At 34.1% G+C, this 20,742-nt stretch overlaps 1 protein-coding gene across 11 annotated transcripts in view; it reads right to left on the reverse strand.

Annotated features, from left to right (window-relative positions):
* The window catches only part of PHYLLO (2-oxoglutarate decarboxylase/hydro-lyase/magnesium ion-binding protein), a 107,373-nt gene extending 93,341 nt beyond the window's left edge, over positions 1-14,032 (reverse strand). For 10 of the 11 annotated variants that reach the window (XR_015975074.1, XR_003385634.3, XM_088715304.1 and 7 more), the window contains exons 1-3: positions 13,714-14,032; positions 13,410-13,622; positions 148-365 (exon numbers count right to left, since the gene is read on the reverse strand). Coding sequence is in view for 9 of the 11 variants with exons in the window: in XM_088715304.1 (XP_088571430.1) it covers positions 148-365; positions 13,410-13,622; positions 13,714-13,911 (629 nt within the window). In the remaining 2 variants the exon portion in view is untranslated. The remainder of the gene's footprint in view (positions 1-147; positions 366-13,409; positions 13,623-13,713) is intronic. The other variant, XM_088715302.1, reaches the window with a different exon arrangement.
* Positions 14,033-20,742: the final 6,710 nt, after the last annotated feature.

Consider the following 20,742-nt stretch of genomic DNA (forward strand, 5'->3'; position numbering starts at 1 on the left):
TTTTTATTTTGTCAACATAGATTTTCACAAATCTATTTAGGAATCAAAGAAAGAGAAAGATAAAAAGAGGGAAAAGATACCTACTTCAGTAGCTATGCGTTCAACATAGCTGTGAGCATTATTTAGCGTATCAAAAGAAAAGCTCACCTTGCTATCAAATTACATCCTTTTCGGGTATGTGAAGAGCCATGAACATAAATTGCTGTCCCAATACCAGAAACTTCAACCATGCCATCTAATGAAGCCAATTCAAGAGATTGCTCACGAGTTTGTCTTGCTAAAAAATAAAAGTGAGGATACACTGACAATTCCTTGCATTGACAACACAGCCAATTTAAAGCTTTTGTACTAGGAGGTACCGCAACCTGTAGAAATGCAATCCAGTGTCACCTCAGATTCTACTCTCAAAGACTAAGAAGACAACTAAGAAGACAGCAAGATGTAACAACAACATGTATTTCCAAAGAAATCCAAAATTTACAACAAAATCAAGAAAAGAGAAAGTAAAGAAGCAGCACAATAAAGAATGCCATACTGCTTCATTAGCCTCTTGTGGAGTACTAATCAAGCATGCCAATGTACATGAATTCAAAAGGTCCACATATTTATCCCTTTATGACATATTAACAAAATGCAAAACTTGTGGCTTTTTATTCACAAAAAATTATGTCATATGATAAAGGGGAGATGGATTTCAAATTGCTCCAATTGGTTGGGCATCATAAATCTAAATAATATAAGTTATTTGAGCCACTTGAGAATAAGATCTCACCACATTCCTCTCTTCTTAACATTTTCACAGTTCCTATCGATCAAATTCCATCTCTAAGCTTCCCAACGTTTGAATAACTAACCTAAGCTGATAATTATGTCCATATTGGCATATCATCAAGAGTGATGTGTCATTTGTTAGGTTCTAATGGTGAAGAGGATCATTTCTCTCATTAAGACTAAGGCTTTTGGGCGCACAAGTTAGCATCAATTTGGCAAGATGACTACTAGATGGACCATACAAGTGTTGGAAGTAGGGTATGCCCTAAAAGCCAAATGCATATTTAGCATAAAGAATAGTTGAAAAGTTATAATGACCTCCTATCCACACTATAATATACCATATAGGATATGTGTCACATTGGTCATAGCATCGACTGACACCGCCCCAAACCATCCAGTACAGGGCATACCATACTGTACCAAGTCAGACCAGTATGAAACTCATGTTTAGGCTGGTACAGACTCTGTATCATCCTATACCATCTTGTACTACCTTATGCGGAGATATACCGAGATGTGTACCAACCCATACCAAGATAAATCGTGAAAAAAATAGTTTGATGACTTTCGATATAGAGTGTCATACCATACTAACCCATTTCATACCAAATTGATAATGCACCAGTACGGTATTCAATGCTAAGATTGTGGGCCTTGGGTCATAGAGTCAAAAAGGTGTCCAAGAGTGCTAGGGGGTTTATCCAAGTGGATAGGATCCATAGCTTCCTATGGATAAATCTAAGTACTCGAAACTTATAATTATGGTTGAGTTGGTCATTGTACCTGTAAGGATGCCGGGATGGATAGTAATGGCCCAGAGTTATTTTTGTGGTCTGGAGTTATTTTTAAGAACTGGTATGCATGTCAATTATTGATCTTATATGGAATATATATTTTGAGATCGGAATATAACATTTTATTCTATAAAAAGAGCTTTGATACATTTTGGATTTGGACACTCAGCCTAGAACCCACAATGGAAGCTAAAAGTTGGCATTTTGATTGTTTCGGAACTTAATTACTATGGACCTACTCCGCAAGAAGTTACATGCAGTAATATGGACCTCCTTTGCAAGGGTTAAATATAGTATTATGGAACTGCACCATGGGGTTAAGTATAGTATTTCAGACTTACTCCGCAAGTTAAGTGCAGGATCATGGACCTACTCCATAGGGGTTAAAGTGCAATATTATGGATTTACTCCATAGAGTTTAAGTGCAATACTATAGATCCTGCCACAGGAATAATATGGTCATAGTTAAAGGTTGTTGAGTTGAACGTGGATTTTTCAATCGGGCTTATCATTATAAATATGAATATTTGAGCATACTAATATTCTAGATTTGTGTTTTAAAATGAAACGATTTTGTTTATATGCTTATATATGGTAAAAAAAATACTTATTTAATTATTACACTTTAACTTTTATATTTTAATTATCACATAAAGTATCTAGTTAAGGTATTCATTACTTACTGGGCTATTGAGCTTATTATCTTGCCTCTTCCTTCCCTTACAGAATAAAAGAACTAGTCATGGATGGGGGTACTACAATGGGTATGGTTGCAAATAGGTATAGTTGAACCACAACCTGAGTGGCTTAAACCTGATCCGACCCATTTTAAAGGACCCATAGGGCCAGGTTGGGTTATAAAATTCGACCCTTTCCATGTTTTAGGTTGGTTCTAGGTTTATTGAATTCTAACTCGTGATAGACAAATTCTCAAACCTCAATCGCCCTAAAACTCTCTCTCGAGCCCTCCTAAATCCCAGATTCCTAATCGCTCTCTCAGTCTCTCTTCCTATATCCCATATTCGGAAGTTCCCAACACCCGTATCCCTTGGATCCCCGAATACACCGAAGAATCCCTTGCATCCTGCTACTTAATCGGTCTCTTCAACATTTCAGTCAGCGTCTAGTGAAACCCCTGTCGTCTGACTACATTGGTTTGCTTCAAAAGGGTCTCCCAAGGTATCCTCCCCCTCCATGAAGAAACCCCATGTCGATCAGATCTCCTCTTCTTCCTTGACCATCTCTTCTTCTCTTTCGAGGGGGAGAAAGGTCTCTTTATCCTCCTGCTTGCCCTACGCCTCCACGATGTTGATAATATATCCTAAAACCCTAGGTTTTTGCCTAACCTAAATGTTACCTTCTTCCTCCTAAAACCCCGAGGCTATATTTTTGGCTCCTTTCAACCACTGATATTTACTTTGTTCTTTGCCACAGTATAGCTCATAGCCTTGGCAAGGACTGTTCTCCAAAATTAGAAGACTCCTAGTCCAAGAACCCTTCCTTTTCATGCATTATAAAATATGCCTTATCCTTGAGTTGGAATATACTCTCAACTTGTCTACCCAATGATGGAAGCTCAAATTTATTTCTTCTTAACTTTGTTGATTATCCGTAGGATATGCATAAGCTTGTAATAAGAAGACTTCAAGCTTCTCACTTCTTTCTATGCTTCATTTTTAGTTGCTATTTTAATTAATTTTGATTAGTCATTTAGTTTTTCATTTATTTTTGTGTTTCTATCATATTTAGTTGCATTTCATGCTTATACATTTTTATTGAATTGTCTGCAAAATAGATTAATATCTATGATGGGTAGCAATGAAAACACAGTTAAAGTTTCAAGTGCACTTGGTTGTAGTAGTTCTCAAGCTGTAGAGCCCTCTAATATAGATAGCTCCAAAGCAAGCAAAAAAAGAAAGCCAAAGATATGGAATCATTATATTGAGGTAGAAAACCAAAAAGTCAAGGCTAAATGCAATTATTGCCATTTTATTTTTTCAGCTGATCATTATCACAAACATACAAAGAATTATAAGTCAAGAAAAAAGTATTGGTAGGAGGCAAAAATAGTTAATAGGTAATGTAACTTCAAAGGATGGTGTTGCATTGAATGAGTTGACTCCCTAATCATTTGATCAAAAGAGAAGCCATAAGGATCTTTCAAGAATGGTATTCTACAAGAGTTGTGATTTACAACAGTTGGACATCCAGCTTATCGGATGTTTGTCAGAAACCTTAGGCTTGAATTTCATGTTGTTTTGAGGACAACATTGGCATCTGATTGCTTTAAACCATATGAAAAAAGAAAAAAGAAGACTTGATGAGTTGTTTAAGGAAAAATATGGAAGAATCAGCTTAGCATCTGACATGTGGACATTAAATCAAACATTGGGACTAATGATTAAAAACTTAAAAAGCACATTATCAACTTTAAGATGGTTCCTTCACCACACACGGGCTTAGTCATTAGTGATTGTATAGCTAGCTGCATTTTATCTTGGAATATTAAGAGAAAGTTGGGTTCAATTACCCTTAATAATTTGTCAGCAAACACAATTGTGGCCATAGAACTTTAAAGATAATTTAGAAGAGATGGTAGGTTCTTTCAAGTGTGTTCTGTGCACGTATCCTTGATTTGATTGTGAAGAATGGATTGAAAGTAATGGAGGATGTTATTGACAAGATTCGCAAGGCTATTAAATATATAAAATCATCTCAAGCAACGCTAGAAATATTTATAGAAATTGTCAAACAATTGAAGATGAATGATACATATCTCATGTTGGATGATGCTATATAGTTCAAGAATGTGTTTATGCGACTTGAAACCCATGATCTTAATTTTGAAAATGCGCCAACTGAAGAAGATTGGTTTCAAGGCACTATTATTTGTAACTTACTAAAGTTTTTCTATCATATAACTGAATCTTTTTCACAAACAAAAAACCCAACCACAAATTCGTATTTCTACAAAATTTAGAGAATGCAAATACTCTTGAGTCAAGAATTTAGGAGTTCAAATGCAGTTGTTATGAAAATGGCCTTAAAGATGCAAGAAAAATTTGACAAGTATTGGAAAGAATGCTCACATTCTTGTTGTAGGGGTTGTTCTTAATCCAAGACATAAGATGAAGCTTACAAAATATTGCATTTAAAAAATCTATGGTAATAGTAATCGTGCTTCATTTGAGATCAAAAAAGTGTGTGATGTTCTTCAAAATCTCTATAATGATTATGCAATTTCATATGGTGGAGAAGAAGTTGCCCAACCATCCAAGTAAGAATTAGAGACCTATTTGGAAGAGAAGGTATTTTATGATCTCTAATTTGGATATATGCACTAAAATAAAACTCAATATTACTAATAAAAAAGACTTGTGATGTACTTTTTCGAAGCAGGCTCATCCACTAGAGGATCAAAATTTTGATGTTCTAAACTATTGGAGACTCAATGAATCAAAATATCTAATATTGTATAGGATAATTCATGATATCTTGACAATTTCTATCTCTAACGTTGCATCTGAATCTGCCTTCAACATGCTAGCAGGGTTTTAGATGATTTTCATAGTATCCTATCCCTAGATACGGTTGAGACATTAATATGCACATAAGATTGGTTTTGAGACACCTTGCCTCATCTTACAAGTTCAAATTTTAGAACATCCATAAACTTTATCATATACTATGGCATTAAAACTTTACAATTTTTAATTTCGTAATTTTTTCATATGTAGATGGCCTACCTTCTCATACAAAATACTAGATTGAAGATTACGAAATAACGATTGTTATTAACACTGATGATTAGCTTATGCTAGTAACGATCATCTTCATTATTTTGTTTACATTGTTAAGAATGTTGTAATTTTTATGCATAATTAACTATAAATCTAAGGAAAAAAGGGATTGTTTTTTTTTTTGCAGCTATTTTCTATCATGTCTAGTTAGGGTTGTGGTGCGACCTTGCTAATTTTGGGACTTTGAAGACTTGCAATATATGCTTGATGATTGTTTTGATCATCTAGATATATGCATCTTATTGTTATTTAGGCTACATTGAGCCCCACAGATTCATATCGTGGCACACTGGACCAACATGTCAGTTAAGTAGGATGCAATACCTACTGTCATTCCAAACCTTAACAAGAACTTCCATTAACATATCAGAATCCAGAATGCAACCAGCATTTATGATCCAAACTTGAACCTAATAGTTGCATAAGGATATATCATCTTATCTACATAATTCATCAATTCTTGTTCCATTAAGTTGAAGAAGATAAAAAATGAAAAATCTAAGCTATCCTTTTTTTATTTACCCATTTTTTTTTTCTATTTATGGTTTCAGTCACCAAGAATTTAAAATTTTACCAAATAGTATGACTAATGCATGTTAGAATTTGAATGAGTTTTAAATGTTTTAAAGAAGTGTAAATAAAAAGAATTTGTAACCCTCAAATTTTTAAAAGAGTTGTTGTAACCTTTAAGTATTTCAAATTCCATTTGGAAGTTTCAAAACTTCCCATTATCTCTCATTATGGCCTTAATGAGGCCTTAAGTATTCAACCGTTATGGTTCGATTACAAAAGGCCTATAAAGGAGCCATTCCTTGCATCTAACAAAAACACAACAAAAAAAGTCTTCTTCTTGCTCTCATAATCTCTTCCTACCTCCATTTTCTCTTTTACAATTACCTATATTATTTATATTTTGGGCAACCGATATAGACTAGGTAATCTGCCTACTACAGACGTGCACTGTATATTAGGCCCGCTGTAAGCCGTTTGGATTGTATCTTGGAGCCGTCGCTGACCGCCAATACCTACACGTGGGGAGGCAACAACGGTTTTAGGACAGTGCGTCTCTTGGCATGCCTCTCACACCTCACAGGCCAGATATTTTCTTACCATTATTTTATTATAATTGATAAATTTTTTATTTATGTGATTTAAATATTTTATGAAGCATCTTGCTAGATCAACATTTATTATAATTGTTAGATTTTTTTATGTGATTTAAATATTTTATGAAGCATCTTGCTAGATCAACATTCTAAAGCCGTTGTTACATTGTTCCATATATATATATTCTGTAAGATGCATTGTTGAACACTGTTCTTGTTCATCTCTATTAGAAATCATTGTTGGATACACTTTAAATAATATATATATATATATATATATAGTTTAGCTTTGGATTCTCAATTTTAACATTAAACTGTTTAATTAAAAAAAAACAGTTTACTATTTTAATCAAGAAAAACAGTCAACTATTTGAATTAAAAAAAATAGTTTACTGTTTTAATCAAAGAAAATAGTTTACTGTTTATTTTAAAAAAAAACAGATTACTGTTTTAATCAAAAAAACACTTTACTGTTTAATTAAAGAAAACAGTTTACTGTTTAATTAAAAAAACAGTTTACTGTTTCACTGTTTTAATAAAAAATAGTTTACTGTTTTAATCAAGAAAACAGATTACTGTTTTAATTAAAAAAACAGTTTACTGTTTAATTAAAAAAATAGTTTACTCTTTTAGTAAAAAAATATTTTACTATTAATAAAAAAACAGTTTACTATTTAATTAAAGAAAACAGTTTACTGTTTAATTAAAAAAATAGTTTACTTTTTTAATCAAGAAAACAGTTTACTGTTTTAATCATGGAATGCCGTACCGGTCCGTACCGGCCGGTACGGGCCGGTACGTACCGGTCCGGCCGTGGACCGGTACCGGAACGGATAAAAAACCGGTATTTCCCGGTTTTTTATCCGAACCGGCCGGTACGGGTGCGTACCGGCCGGTTCGGGCCCGTACCGGCCGGTTCGGGCCCGTACCGGCCGGTACGCACCTCGTACCGGTGCGAACCCCGGTTCGCACCGGTACGAATTTTTTTTTTTTTTTAGAACCACAGCGCCGCGCGCTGTGGTTTTTGAAACCACCGTGTACCGGCCGGTACGGGACCGGTACCAGCCGGTACGTACCGGACCGGACCGGTACCGTACCGGTCCGGCCGGCCACCGGTACGCCGACCGGTACCGGTACGGCGAACCTTGGTTTTAATAAAAAAAAAAGTCTACTGTTCAATAAAAAAACAGTTTACGGTTTAAGTAAAGAAAATAGTTTACTGTTAAACCAAAAAAATAAAACAGTTTACTATTCTAATTAAGAAAATAGTTTACTGTTTTAATATATTTTAAAAAAATACTTTACTGTTTAATTAAAAAACAGTTTACTGTTTTAATTAAGAAAACAGTTTACTGTTTTACTAAAAAATAGTTTTGGCTAAGATATATATATAAAAAAGGAGGAAAAATTAAAAGGGAAAAGTTTGACTGATTAAAGTTATAATAAGTTTTGGAAGATCAAAAGAATTTAATTAGAATAGTTAAAAACAAACTCTTAGGATTTTAATTTCCGATAACAATTTGCTTAAGCAATAAATGGTCATTTAATGAAAATTGTAACCATTTGCTTGCAAGTATTAAATCTAATTGGTGACATTGGTGTTGTTTTTTCCTTTACAATTATTAGTAAAGTTATTGTTACATAGTATATTATTAAGAGATACTCTTAGTAACATCTTGTTTATATTTATTCATTAGTGATGTTATTGTTATTATTTTTCCTCACAGTTGAATATTCTACTACCCTTTTAAACTTTAAAATCTTAGAGTTTAAAATTTAGAATGGCAAATATGGAAGAAGCCAATAGTATTAATCCCGAAAACTTTAGTGGACAAAATTTTCGTAGGTGGCAAAGACAACTTAAATATTGGTTAACTGTGTTAGGACTTGTATCTGTTATAGAGGAACCACAGTCTAATCAAGAGTTACCTTTCCAAATGACTAATGAGCAAGTAGAGTATCACTGCTATAATAGAATGCTCAGTGCTTTATCTGACCACCTTTATGATGTGTATCATGCCACTACCTCAAGTGCAAAAGAACTTTGGGATGCTTTAGAGGCCGAATATGGGATAATAGATGCTGGTATTGATCGGTTTACTGTCTCAAACTTTAATAGTTATAAAATGGTGGACAATAAACTAATGGAAGATCAAATTCATGAGTATCAAGAACTTCTGAGAGGAGTTGAGAAAAAGGGAACCAAATTTAGTGAAGATTTTAAAGTCTCCTATCTTATAGATAAGTTGCCATCATCTTGGAATGATTTTGCTAGGACCCTTAGGCATAAACATGGAGAGTTAACCTTAACCCAAGTCATAAACTCTCTTAGAGTTGAGAAGAAACCTAGAGCCAATACTAAGAAAGAGGATGAAAAGACTCCTAAGGTGAACCTAATTGAAAATAACACTAAGAATTTTTATAAGAGAAATAATTTCCAACATAGGGGTAAGAACTTCAAGAAAAATAATAGGTTCCACAATTGTTCTAACCAAAACCAAAACTTCCAATACCGTAATAATAATAATAATAAAACATTCAAGGGCAAAGGAAGTGAGAAAAGGCTATGCTTTGTTTGTGGGAGAACTAATCACATGGCGAAAGATTGCTTCTTCAAGAAGACTGAGGAGTATAAGCCCAAGCCCAAGTCAAATCACTATCAAAGAGATCCAAAGGCTCAAGTCTATAAGTTGATGGATCAAGAAAATTCAGCCGAACCATCCTTTAGGTATAACTTTAGTTCTTCTTCTATCAATTTTACTTATGGAAATAAAGATTGGTGGTTAGATTCTGGAGCTAATGTACATATTTGTTTTGATCATGGTTATTTTAAAACTTATCAGAAATCAAGTGGAGGAAGTGTAACATTAGGTAATGACTCTGTTGCACATGTGCTTGGAGTTGAAGACAGAGATTTGAAGATGACATCTGGAAAGATCTTAACTTTGAAAGGAGTGCGACATGTTCCAGAAATCAGAAGAAATTTAGTTAGTGGGTCATCCTTATTCCAACAAGGTTGTTATGGAATCCAATAAAGTTGTAATTTCAAAAAATAAAGTATTTGTTGGGAAAGAATTTATTAGTGAGGGGTTGTTTAAATTAAATATACTTTCAAAAGTTAAAGTTATCTCTTCAAGTATATTCAATGTTGAATCTTCTAATGAATGGCATGAACGATTGGGACATGTAAACTTAAAGAAAATTTAAAGAATGATGGATCTAGACTTAGTCACTAAGTCTAGTCTAAACTTTAAACATAAATGTGAAGTGTGTGTCCAAGCCAAACAACCTAAAAGGCCTTATAAGTCTGTAGAAAGAAACACTCAACTCTTAGAGCTCATACATAGTGATGTATGTGATTCGAACAGACCACCTACTAGAGCAAGAAATAAGTATTTTGTGACTTTTATAGGCGATTGTTCAAAATTCTGCTATGTGTACTTAATAAAAATTAAAGATGAGATGTTTAATCAATTCAAGATTTATAAGACCGAAGTAGAGAATCAATTAGAAAGAAAGATTAAGAAACTCAGATCTGACAGAGGAGGTGAGTATACCCTTACTAATTTTAGCATCTTCTGTGAGGAATATGGAATAGTACATGAAATAACTCCGCCATACTCTTCCCAATCTAATGAAGTAGCTGAAAGAAAAAAATAGAACTTTAATAGATATGGTTAATGCGATGTTGATAAATTCTGGGCTACCTGAGAACTTGTGGGGAGAAGCGATTCTTACTGCATGTTTCATATTGAATAGAGCAACTGTGAAAGATAATAATAAGACCTCTTACGAAATTTGGAACAAAAGAACACCTAATCTTAAAATCTTGAAAGTGTGGGGGGTTTAACAAAAGTAGCAATCCCTGAGCCTAAGTGAAAGAAGATAGGGCCTAAAACTATAGATGCTGTCTTTATAGGGTATGCTCAAAATAGTAGTGCTAATAGATTCTTAGTTATAAACTCTGAGATTAGTGAAATTTCAAACAACACAGTCATAGAATCTAGAGATGCTACCTATTTTGAAGATATATTTCGTTATAAAAATAAAATTTCACAACAAGTAATAGATAAATCATCTACTAATGATAAACCTTCCACTAGTGCAAGTGCACCCAAGGAACCAGAACCACAATTAGAGTTAAGAAGGAGTAAAAGGTCTAGAATAGAGAAAAATTTTGGAGACGAATTTTATACCTTTTTAACAGAAGGAGATCCTACTACCTATAAGGAAGCTATGTCTTCTTTGGATGCTCCATTTTGGAAGGAAGCTATACAAAGTAAGATAGAGTCTATTATTCAAAATAACACTTGGGAGTTAACTAATTTACCTCCTGGAAATAAAGCTACTGGGTGTAAATGGGTGTTCAAGAAGAAGTTAAAACCTGATGGAACCATAGACAAGTACAAAGCCAGACTAGTAGCTAAAGGTTTTACACAAAAGAAAGAAATAGATTACTTTGATACATATTCACCTGTATCTAGGATAACTACGATTAGAATTTTAGTTGCCTTAGCATCAGTGCATAATCTAGTGATTCATTAAATGGATGTTAAGACTGCCTTTCTAAATGGAGACATAAATGAAGAGATATATATAGAGCAACCTGAAGGTATTGTAGTTAAAGATCAAGAACATAAGGTCTATAGGTTAGTTAAATCCTTGTATGGTTTAAAACAAGCTCCTAAGCAATAGCATGAGAAGGTTGATAAGGTGATCTTAGAATATGACTTTAAGATTAATGAATATGATAAGTGTGTGTACTGCAAAGAGAGTAATGGAGAACATGTGATCTTATATCTTTATATTGATGATATATTAATATTTGGGACAAATTTGGAGATAGTAAATGATGTTAAGTCTTATCTTTCTAGAAAGTTTGACATGAAGGATTTAAAAGAAGCCTATGTAATTTTAGGAATGAAGTTGGAAAGAACACTTAATGGAATTACTCTTAAACAAACCACTACAATAGAAAGAATGTTAAAAAATTTTAATTATTTTGATTGTAAACCTATATCAATACCATATGATCTAAATATGCATTTGAAGAAAAATTATGGTGAGCTAGTATCTCAATTGAAGTACTTACAAATGATTGGATCATTGTTATACATAGCAAATAAAACTAGGCCTGATATAGCATATGCTATTAGGAGACTTAGTAGATATACTCATAATCCTAGCAAAGATCATTGGGTTGCTTTAGAGAGAGTCTTTAAATATCTTAGAGGAACCATGGAATACTCATTGTGTTATAAGTGATTTCCAAATATAGTTGAAGGGTATAGTGATGCGAATTGGATAACAGACAATATGGATGTGAAGTCCACTTCAGGGTGTATTTCTTTTGGGTGGAGCAGCAATATCTTGGGGATCTAAGAAACAAACTATTATCTCTCGGAGTACTATGGAGTCAGAACTTATTGCTTTAGATACAACTTGCTCTGAGGCTGAGTGGATTAAGAACTTGATGCTTGACATGCCTTTAGTTAATAAACCCATACCTGCCATTTCCATACATTGGGATAGTAAAGTAGTAATAGAGTTAGTAAGGCAAGCACATACCAATAAGAAAATGAATAGGCATTTGCAAGTGAGGTATAAATCAGTTAAAAGCTTATTGAATAAGAATATTGTGTCTTTGGAATTTGTAAAGTTTGAGAAAAATATAGCTGATCAGCTGACCAAAGCTCTTTCTAAGAGAGCTGTCATTGACTTGTCGAGGGGGATGGGCTTAAGCCCATAAGGGAGTCACCTAGGGAGGTAACCCAACTTTTGTGATCGGAGATCCCATGAAGAAGGTTCAATGGGTAGAAACAATCCATATTGCGTGACTCATTTCAGCACTACTTTTAAGGAGAGAGTCTCCTACTCATCCCTATGGCAATAGTGCTTTGATATGTGACATTAAGGAACGGTATTACCCTAAATGAGCCCGAGGCAGGCATACTCCTGCAGGATACAGGTCACATATATTCTTGGAGGACTCACCTAAATGAGAGTTGTCGTAAAGCCGCGACTGTGAGAATTGGGTTGTTTTCTAATAACTCTCATGAGAATCAAGATTCAGCGCATGGCCATAAATAGCGCTAACCCGCACCAAGTTTATATCAATCTATGTGTGTGACATGTTAAAATTTGGTCCAAAGGGTATAGTTCAAAACTTAGTTCACTATGATCCTTCAGGTTCGAACTGTCAACACTAAGTGTAGGTTCAAGTCCGAAAGACACCTGCACCCATTGCATAGTATAAAGTTGCCCAAATTTTTCTCTCTCTCTATATATATATATGATTTTATAAAGTTTTGAAACTTATGGAGGACTGTTGGAATTTGAATGAGTTCTAAATGTTTTAAAGAGATGTAAATAAAAAGAATTTGTAACCCCCAAATTTTTAAAAGAGTTGTTGTAATCTTTAAGTATTTCAAATTCTATTTGGAAGTTTCAAAACTTCCCATTATCTCTCATTATGGCCTTAATGAGGCCATAAGTATTCAACCGTTATGGTTGGATTACAAAAGGCCTATAAAGGAGCCATTCCTTGCATCTAACAAAAACACAACAAAAAAAAGTCTTCTTCTTGCTCTCATAATCTCTTCCTACCTCCATTTTCTTTTTTACAATTACCTATATTATTTTATATTTTGGGCAACCGATATAGACTAGGTAATCTGCCTACTACAGACGTGCACTGTATCTCGGAGCCGTTTGGGTTGTATTTCGGAGCCGTCGCTGACCGCCAATACCTACACGTGGGGACGCAACAACAACTTTAGGACAGTGCGTCTCTAGGCGTGCCTCTCACACCTCACAAGCCAGATATTTTCTTACCACTATTTTATTATAATTGTTATATTTTTTTTATGTGATTTAAATATTTTATGAAGCATCTTGATAGATCAACAATGCAATCAATAAATAAATAGCTGCACCTGAATCCTCAAAACACCGCTCCTCGAACATGGTGGATTCACCTTGAGCTTCTCGATCGCCTCTTTAATCTTATCAAAACCCTCTCTGAGTGTGAGAGCGGGCGGAAGAGCTCGAGTCACAGAGAGCTCCACCGGCAAATCCATATCCCCCAGTTCCAAGAACTCATCAGCAGCAATCTCCAATCCACCATAACAACCATCCTCCGCATTAATCTAACAGCACAAATCAGAACCTTCGTAACCAGATAAAATAAAATCCAAGATTCACCGAGTTAATGCAGAAGGAGAGGAGAGGATTCGGCACCTGGAAATTTGGTTTCGACTGAAAAGGGAGAAGATTAGAGCGGCGCAGATTGAGATTTCCGAGACATGACCGCCGCGAAGGAAACGAAGCTTTGGAGCGTATCTTGAGGCGGATGGATCGCGAGAGGGAGCGGAGATGGGGAATAGAGAGGGAAAGAGGGGAGGGCTTAGAGAGCCGGAGGTGATCGGCTCGCATCATCAGTGGAAACAGGAGAGTGGAGCGGATAAGAAGTTGATATGGAGGGGGATAAGATTACCCCTGGTTTCTCAGGCAAGACGGATAAGATTACGGAGTTCAGTTGGGCCAACGCGCGGGAGACGTCTGCCGACAAAAAAAAAAAATCATAAATACCCTTCTAAATATTGTATTTTGAATAAATATTTTTTAAAATTAATATTTATCTGTATACCCCTGTAAGACACTGATTTTACTATTCTATTTATTATTATTATTGTTATGTTTACATATGTACCCATGCCATAAAAGTTTCAATTTAAAATATCTAAAATATTCTTAATAGGCAGATATACAAAAAGAAACAATTATAAGACGATCGCGATGGAGAACAAAAAAAATTGTTTCAAAATTTTATTTTATTTTTAATTAAAATATATATAGTTTTTATTAAATTGTTAGAAGAACTTTTATATTAGAAGCATTTATGCAAAAACAGCATTTTATGAGGGTACAAAAATAAATATAAATTTAAAGAAAGTATTCATACAAATTTAAATTTTGAGAAGAATATTCATGCAAAAAAAATTAAAAAAAAATTACATCAAATAGAACAGCGATGGCTCTGATTGGACCTTTGCAAGTGGTTCGATCAACAAACGCAGTTTCTTGATTCGCTGTGAACGTTTGGATAAGTTTATAATTTATAATTTTCTATTTTTTAACTCATTATTTATCTCCTGCCCTTCTCCCTATCATATTTCACTTTTTCATTTCTTTGACATTTTAATTTATCTGTCAAATATTTTTGGGTTGTAGGTGGGGTTGAAAAAGGAGATCTTTCTAAGAGCTGTTAGCATTTAATGTTTGGAGACCATATAATACTTCAAAGTTATACAACAATTAACAATATTTATTTATCTTAAAATGTTAAATAATTATATAATATATTTCTTTTCTGCATAAGTATATATAATGATTGTTAATTATAATAATAAAATTATGTATAATATACTATAATTTTGTAATAGTGTAACAAATAATATTTTGATAATTAACAATATTATATACTACTGTTGATATTTGATATGTAATATAATATGCATTGAACGATATATATTATAATTACTATTATGTTTCTCTTTCATGCAAATGTATTACAATAATAAAATTATTAGTAATAGTAATATTGTTATGACATATTATACATATTTCCTCCTGAGTAATGTATGGGTGCTCATTTTATGGACACAAAGGGTTTCCCCACTGTTTGTGTTGAGAGATATTGGTATAATTCCATATCCCAAGATCCGGGGTGTGTTGCAAGCGGATCCAGCATGCATAAACCGGTGGAACTGTCCTTAAGCAGGATTGCCCTAAGTTTTTTTTTTTTGCCTATTTGTATTCTTCAAGCATGTAGGAAATTATATCCTACAATACCACATAGCAGGGCACCATGTGACGATGCACCATGCCAATTGTTTTGTCTCATTTTTATAGGATCCATTCATCATGCACTCGTCTTGGATTAAAGCCCATAGGAACGAGATAAGATGATTGACGTGCCGCACCACCATATGGTGCACATAAACTAGGATATAATTTCTCCAAGCATGCAAAAACCAGTGGAATAGTCCTAGAAATATGTGCCTCTCATTATTCGAATCAAATTAATCTAAATAAGTCAAAGAAACTTTTATGCTCAAATGATACCACACACTTCTTTTACTTTTTGCTAGTAAATGACACAACAGTCAAAAAGATGATGATGTTTATTCACTGTACAACGTTGTCTTCCCTGTTAGTTGTCATTAAGTAGGCAGATTATATAGGTACGTAAATTTTTTACTCAATCTAAGTCATGTTGGTCATAGCGGAATTTACAAGAGAATAATATATTTGGTTTGTTCTCATGGTAAATAAATTAATTTTTGTTTATTTCTAACATTTCATCGAGAACCTCGGTTTTAATCACTAGTGTTTATCAATGGTTCTTGTTAACTAGAATCCTCTTTTGAAGATTCGTATGGTAGATGCATCGCGAGTTTATGTTATGATGGCAGAGATTAATTACCTTGCTAATGCATAAGCAAAGATGCTATCATATCTGAAATGTCTACATATAGGTAGGTGCAAGGTGATTCATGAGTTATCCATTTTCTTTACTCCTTTTTCATGCAATGCCAGCTCATAACTTTTTTCATATGTGTTTCTTTTATTTTACCATCCCACAATAGTTTTGATGTTTCCAATTAAAAGTGAGTTAATTCATGAATCCTATTAGTTTTACTAAAATTGATGTAATACAGGGGACAGGATGAGAATCAAGTTGTCAGGGCCATGCATCAACATGGCAGCTATAAATTTGTTGTGCCATATCAACACATAAATTTGTGCTTCTTTGGCATGCACTTAAGCATAATATTAATCTACGCCAAGTCCATTGAATCACATGTTTAAGTTTGCTTCCATACTTGTTGTATTTAGTGACAAAGGAGAAGAGGAGATACAAGATTGATCTATAGAAATCCATAATTTAAAAGAAAATCAATTCACATTCTACTTTGATATCCATAGTAAACAAGCTATTTATAAATTGTAAGGCATTCTTATCATCATCGTATCCCCATATTTGAAGGTGCCTACATTCTCACTGAAGATGAATGGCTACAATGCTTGCATGACTACACAAAATGTTGTCTTAATGTCTTGGAGACGGTGCTCTTTCCATGTGACCATGATGAAGAGCAAATCCTCTCATAGGTCAATGCTGAATTGAATATGCTTTATGTGGATGAGCTCAAAAGTTCGTAATTAAGAACTACCATATGTTGATGAACATAAGCAATAGGCAAATTATACCCTATACTAGGTGCACCATATCAGCGGTGCACAATACCAATGAAAATTCTTGTTCCTATAGGCATTATTCATAATGTGGTCTCAAATTATTGCCCCTCTCGAATTGTTGCTATGGTGCACCGTTGACATAGTGCATCTGGTGTAGGATATAATTTCTCCAAACAATGGCCTAGTGTGGCTCTAATGCGAACCATGCATCCATTCTTTGAGCCCAACGAACCTAGCAAGATTCAACTACCTTTGTTCCAATCCCAGGCAACCATCCCTTAGCCAACTAAACAAACTATGATGGGCATACATCCGAAACCAATGCCATCGCACCCATAAGTATCCTTAGCATATAAGAAGGATATCCTTGCCTTCGAGATATTTGGTTTCGCATCCGATAGCCATGGAATGCAGTTCATGAAGAACTTGTTTATTGGGTATGGACGTGAAAACAGAATTTCATCAACATTACCTCCAGCCATTTGGGCTACCCAATTCAAAACCTCTTTTTGATTCATCCTTCTTTTTTGAATGTACAAACTAGTGGAAATAATCTATCTACTAAAATCCTATAAATATCTTTTATATGATTTTACTATTTTATCTTCAATATTTAATTATAACTTTCTGTACACACTAAATAAATAAATTAAGTTTTGATGTCATTTGGTTTGAGGCACGCTATGAAAGGCTCTCTTTCTTTAGAGTAGAATTCACTCTGCCTAGGTGCAAACAGTTGATGACAGTCTACTTCCAAGATACAACGAACTACTTCATGTTTTTCTTGAAGCGCACTCTAACAAAAGAGAGTTAGGGCCAAACCCAAACTAGCCAAATCCTGATGCATTGAAAATTAGCAAATTTGATTGAAGCAAACTCTCTCAATTCTCTTATATCTGGACACAATCCTCTTCTCAAATGTTTATTAGGTGCACTTCAGTTCACTCACATAGTGCTCTCAATTCTCTTCTCTAATTTGGAGTTATTCGAATAGGAAGGGAATGTTTTGATGGATGGGAAGTACGTTCCCTTTTCTATTTATAGATGTAAAAGGATGAGTATGATTAGATGCTTAAGCATGCTTTCGTTGAATGCATCCTTTCACATAATCTATTCATTCATCAAGATTGTATCCCTTGGGATCACCACCGAATCAGATGTATGATTTCATAAGAATGCATCATTTCATCTATGAAAGCCTCCAAAGAGTCTGTTTGTGAATCATCCCTTCAGAATGTCTTGTGAGAAGAGAAAGCGTCTCGACACTTCTTTTTAAGATACTGCATGAGAAATAATTGGAAATGTGTTCATAGAATTTCCGTAGAATTTTAAGAGAGAAGAAAGATAAAGATAGAAAATTAAATCTTATTTATGTAGAAAACCAAGTTGTTTAAGAGTCTAAGATAAGTTTTTATATTTAACTTGACTTATGTTTTGATAAATATTCAATATGAAATTCTAAAATCTCAAAATTTTGATTTAAATATTTTATTAATAAACCAACAGAAACGTGATTTTATTATATTATGAAACAAACATGAACAAAATAATAGCCATGGGAAATAAAAGATTTAAAAGTGCATCTGCTTATTTGCAAATAATTGTGAAAAGTAGAGGAGTTCATGCTAGGAGCAAACCCCAGCATTGTTCTTCCATCTCTATTACATTGCATATACAGAGCAAGATTGATTCACTTCAAAATCCAAATAATGAGCAGATCCATATCTCGAGTTTCAAAGATCAATAAGTGTTCTTGTAGCTCAAATTTTTAGATCCAGTGAATAAGACAATTCACATTTTAAATATTCAATGAAACTAATATCTCATGTACACATGTTTGAGTTAAGAGTTCTTACGATTCAACAGTAAAAAAAAGAAAAGGAAAAAATAAATCCATTTGCAGGTCAATATCTAATCAATGCTCGATGAGCATGGAAGAACCCACCTTGAAAAGCCCCTGAACTCAGGCAAGTCCCTAAGAACTACCACTTGTTGATGGACATGAGTAGAGGAACACCGAAGTGAACCATGCATCAATTGCTGAAGCCCGAATAATTAAATGTTGGCAAGAACACAAATTGGCATGTCCAAATTGCAATGGCAAAAGGCATTCTCACCTTGGCTTGTTTTCATTTGCTCTCCTCTTTTATTCTGAATATCTTTGCTCTTTCAAACTGGTCAGGCCTAACTACCCTTTCATAACTTCATTTCACTTAGGGCTCGTTTGGTTCGCAGGAAAAGAAGGGGGAAGTGTGGTCAACGTGAAAGTAATGAGATGCATGTTATTTGGGTGGAGTTTTCAAAGGAGAGAAACGGAAAAATTGTATTCCCATGGGAATATGATTTCCACGTTTCATGAAAAAGTTACTTTTTCGAGAGCCGGAAATCACTCCGTTTTTATTTTTTTTCCAAAAAAGCCCTTTAGCATTAAAGAGATATTAAACACCTAATTTTTATTAGGGTATAATAGGAATTATACATAACTTTTTCAGAAAAGTGGATGATCAACCAAAAATAAGCACTCTAAAAATCTGTCACTTTTCTATTGTTAACCAAACATATCAAAAGTACTTTTTTTATTGTCGAATGGATGTCATAGAGAATCAATAAGCCCTCCCCGACCCTCTGATGAACACTAAACTTTACCTCTCACATGCATTGATGGACGAGGGCTTCTCTCCCTCTGCTTCACCTCCTGTTATAGTATGGAAGCTTTTCTTTTTTGATGAGGTTTTGGATCCAATTTCTGAGGTTAGGGATTGGATTCAAAAGACATAATTCACATGGATATAGTAAGTCTCACCTAGGCTGCTTTAATGGTCGTCTTTACATTTTCCCTCTCACTCGTAGTATGGGGAAGAAGTGGACTCTAGGGGTACTACTAATTGCATAATCAATTGAGTGATCGAATTGTATCAATCGTTTAATTGATCGTTTTGCGAAACTAAAAAAAAAAAGATTCGTTTTCTTTTATTTTTATTTTATATAGTTAATATATGAAAGATTTCATTGAAATTGTTCGTTTGGAAATTTTCCGAAAAGCTAATTATAGGTTCTTCTCTCCATTGGAACAATAGGGCCGTTATGCTTATTACTAAACTTGTTGAAGAGATGAAATAGAACCAAGGTCTATCTTTTTGATCAGAGGTTGAATCGATCATCAGAAGAAGAATTAGGCCAACCTTTTGGAAAGTAGATTGATTGTCTCTCCGCTTTCTGCGCAACCTTCCAGCTTGAAACTTCCTTATACATTACATGATGGGACCTTTCTTTTCAGTCATTTGACTTGCAGTCAAATTCCGCCTTCGGCTTCGATTCGTTATGCTCAGCAGCTCCAACAAGCCCTAAAGTTTCTTGCTGCCTCAAACTCTGCCAAGAAAGCGCTGCTTTACGTTTGATCCTATGTGCCCAGAGAACGCAATGCGTTCTCCACTTTCGGATCTCGCAAAGAGAAAACGTCTTCTTTCCGATGAGTTTCTCGCATCATCTTCTCAGAAATCTACTTCTCAAAAATCATATTCCTATGAGAAAAAAAAACTTCCCTCGAACCAAATGAGCTCTTAAGTAAATTTGACTTGAAATGCAGCCTAATTCTTTTCCTTAAAAAAATTAGCATTCAAACCCACTTGCACTCGCACATGACCTATATTCTATAAAGTATAACCTTAGAGAATATGTAAGGCATAATGGTTGAATAAAACAGTATATTCTATAAAGTATAACCTTAGAGAATATGTGAGGCATAATGATTGAATAAAATTTTCCCAATAAAAAATCATTATTTCCAAAATAAGACAAACAGTACCAATATTATTAAATAATAAAGTAGTCCAATATAATTTTTCGAACATCAGTGGTATCAGATATTTTATTTTTTTTCCAACTCTCTCTAGTAAGTCCCAAATCTCAGTTGAGTGTTAAATGTCCTGTAGCTTAAAAAAAAAGGTTAGAAAATGGAGCTAACTAGCTTAGTAGGAATTCCCCCACGTACATGCCAATATAAAT

Source organism: Phoenix dactylifera, chromosome 2, assembly GCF_051530095.1.
Source record: "Phoenix dactylifera cultivar Ajwa chromosome 2, Ajwa_hap1_PhDact_Kaust_v1.1, whole genome shotgun sequence".
NCBI classification, from domain to species: Eukaryota; Viridiplantae; Streptophyta; class Magnoliopsida; order Arecales; family Arecaceae; genus Phoenix; species Phoenix dactylifera.